This window comes from Pelophylax lessonae, assembly GCF_965119305.1.
Source record: "Pelophylax lessonae genome assembly, chromosome: 3".
Classification (NCBI taxonomy): Eukaryota; Metazoa; Chordata; class Amphibia; order Anura; family Ranidae; genus Pelophylax; species Pelophylax lessonae.
Window position 1 is genome coordinate 154,073,036 of NC_138770.1, and position 3,211 is coordinate 154,076,246.

Below are 3,211 nucleotides of genomic sequence, written 5' to 3' on the forward strand. Positions count from 1 at the left end.
GCTACAGCTCCTCTGAGGTCTAGGTCACCAACTCAATAAATCTTTACCTACAAATATTGGACAAATCTGAACTATAGCTGTACAAAAAAATGTTTTTAAAACCACAAGGCCTTTTTTATCATTTTTTTTGTTTGTTTTTTTTTTTTGTGTTAGATTTTTTTTTTTTATTATTATTTTTAAGATGCAAGGATTGCCCTCCCCCTTCTTTTAATCCCCAAGATCAGGACATCACCCTCCCCCCCCCCCCCCCCCCCAACATACTTGCATGCTAAAAAACAGAAATTAAACAGAAGTGCCTAAACGTCTCACTGAAAACAGCAAAAACAAATGACAGCAGGAATGTTCCCTTTCAACTGTACAAAAATACGCCTGAAAATATTTTAATTTTTAAAAAAGACTGAGGTCTGTCATGTATCAAAAAATGGTTCAATACCTTTTTTTTTTTTTTCTTTTTTTTTTTTTGTACTGAGGTCTGGGTTGTTCTGAAATTCAAGGAGGTATAAGGGAACGAGTTTTACAAAAAAAGTTGGCAATTAAAATCACATTTTTTTGTGAAACCATACATTAAAAGAGTTTTGATCTGTAAAAGTAAAAACTCTGATTACAATCAGTTCACAGTTAAGTGTAGCGGTTTTGACCTGTCTTGCTTCAGCTCCCTGCAGCTTTTAAAGAGATGCATAGAAGAGAATTGAATTTCTCCCTCCAAAAAAAGAAACAGAAAAAGAAAGTTAGTCCTTTTTTTTCTCTCCAAGAGATCGCAAGTGTGTGTAGGAAAAAAAATAAAAATACAAAAAAAAACAAACAAAAAAAAACAAACAAACAAACAAGGCTGTCCTAGACCTCTTTCCATGAGATTGCAAGTTGATGTAGAAAACAAAAATATAAAAACAAAAAGCAATAACGTTGTCCTAGTTCTTTTTCCAAGAGACTGCAAAGTGTGTGAAGGAAAAAAATAAAAAATTACAGTAAGGCTGTCCAATTTTTTTTTCCTGAACAGATTGCGAGCGTGTGGGAAAAAAAAAATATAAAAAACAGGAAAAACAAAAATAAAATGGGGGAAAAAAAAGAAATAAAATGGGGGAAAAAAAGAAATATAAAATGGGGGAAAAAAAATATAAAATGGGGAAAAAAAGAAATATAAAATGGGGAAAAAAGAAATATAAAATGGGGAAAAAAAGAAATATAAAATGGGGAAAAAAAGAAATATAAAATAGGAAAAAATAATATAAAAAATAGGGTCGTCTTAGTTTGTTTTCCAAGAATAGGTTGTCCTGGTAATTTCTCCCAAACAGATTGCAAGTGTATAGGGTAAAAAAATAAAAATAACACAATGACCCCCTTGAGAATCAGCTCAGCTGACAAGAAATAAAACATTTCTATTCAACATTTTCCAGACCGTTGATCAAACAGATTATTTTTTCCTTTTTGAGAGTCCTTCCTCCACATGTTCACTAATCTTTACAGTGAAATGCAGGCAGTGAATCAAGTCCCCCCCAAAAAAAACATTTCTGGATAAAGAAAAAAAAAGGGATCCTTTGACCCATCTTACCCCACTTTGTTCAAATCCTGCCCTCCCCAACCCCCCAAAAAATACAAAAATTACAAAAAGAAAAGTCTGAGAAAAAAACTGCTTGAGATCTTTTCTTTAGTAGGTGAAGACCAAGTCTGAAAAGTTGGCTTCTAGCCAGTCCCCTGCAATCATTTCGCTGAGCTCTGGGGTACAGTAATCTGGGAAATCGAAGTGGGATCCCAGGCTCCCCTCACTGCATGAGTCCAGGTCCTTGTCCACCAAGGAGAGGGAAAGGCTTCCTGAGTTGGAGTTGCCCAGCTCTGGTGCTGCCTGAGGGTTGTGTGTGAAGTTCAAGCTGAGATCAAAGAGGAGATCATCCTTGTCGGTGGAGGAGGTAGAAGAAGAGGAGATGGAGGAGCGGGATGGGGCCAGGGTAATGGTGGGTTGTGCTGTGCTGGGTTTAGTGATGTTCTTGAAGTTGTAGTAGAGTCTGCTGTTGGTGCTGATGCTGTTGGTCCCCCCACCGATCTCCTCATACATGCTGGCCCCTTCTGTAGACTCTGCTGAGGAGCTCAAAGTGGGACTGGCCGGCACTTTGGCCACATTGTACTGCCTGAGCTGCTCCTCCTCATCCTCCTGCTTGATCCTCATCTGTAATTCGTCCTCCTCATCGTCGTCCTCATCCTCCTCTTCATCCATGAAGACGCATTTCACCGCCTTGGTCACCTTGAGGCTCCCCAGCAGGCAGTCATCCATGCCGGAGTAGCCCTGAGGGGATTTGGCTCCGTTCTTGGTGGCGGGTTTGAGTTTGGGGCACTTTTTAGCCGGAGTTTTGCTGCTTTTGCCCGCCCCCGCGGGGCTCTTCTCTGGGGATTGTCCGCCCCCCGCGGAAGTCGCCTGTTTGCTGCTATTGGCCTCCAGCTTGGGCTTTTTCCGGGGCCGGTACTTGTAGTCGGGGTAGTCCGCCATGTGTTTGAGCCGGAGGCGCTCGGCTTCCCGGATGAAGGGAATTTTCTCGCTGTCATTCAGCATCTTCCATCGCTTTCCCAGCCGCTTAGAGATCTCCGCGTTATGCATGTCCGGGGATTGCTCCATAATCTTCCGCCGCTCGATCTTTGACCACACCATGAAGGCGTTCATCGGGCGCTTAATGTGGCCGCTGGCGGTCTTACACCAGTCCGGGTCACTCTCGTCTAGTGCCGCCGGGCTGCCAGCCATGAACTCGCCCTCCTCCTCGGTGGGGTGTCCGCCGTCCAGCTCCAGGCTGTCTATGTGCTGCACCATGGCTGTGCTGTGTGTGTGAGAGAGTACCGGGGGGTGAGAATCGTGTGAGCCGCCCGCCAACCCCGCACCTTCCTCCTCTCCTTACTGAAAACTTCCAGCCGCCGACAAGTCTACTAGTTATCACCGCCACAGCTGCCATTACATCACTCCTGAGGGGGCCAATCACCGACAGCCCGACACGCCCACCACAGCCAAGCGGGACACGCCCCTCCCTGACACTCAATACCACCGGTGGGCGGGGCCCAAGAGCTCCAAAAAAGAAGAGAAAAAAAAATCCCAACCGATGGAGGTGGAGTGCGGGAGCAGCGGGCTGTGTGATCGTACCAATAGATGGAGAGGGATGGGGGGACTGACACTGACTGTACCATGGAGGAGAGGGATGGGGGGACTAGAGACTGACACTGTGATCGTACCAAT

At 44.5% G+C, this 3,211-nt stretch overlaps 1 protein-coding gene across 1 annotated transcript; it reads right to left on the minus strand.

The window, feature by feature from the left end:
- Nucleotides 1–1,572: 1,572 nt before the first annotated feature.
- Nucleotides 1,573–2,794, minus strand: SOX11 (SRY-box transcription factor 11; the record flags this gene model as incomplete). Its single annotated transcript, XM_082248907.1, has 1 exon — nucleotides 1,573–2,794. One exon carries the CDS (start codon nucleotides 2,792–2,794, stop codon nucleotides 1,646–1,648), a length of 1,149 nt encoding a protein of 382 aa, XP_082105033.1. The 3' UTR covers nucleotides 1,573–1,645.
- Nucleotides 2,795–3,211: the final 417 nt, after the last annotated feature.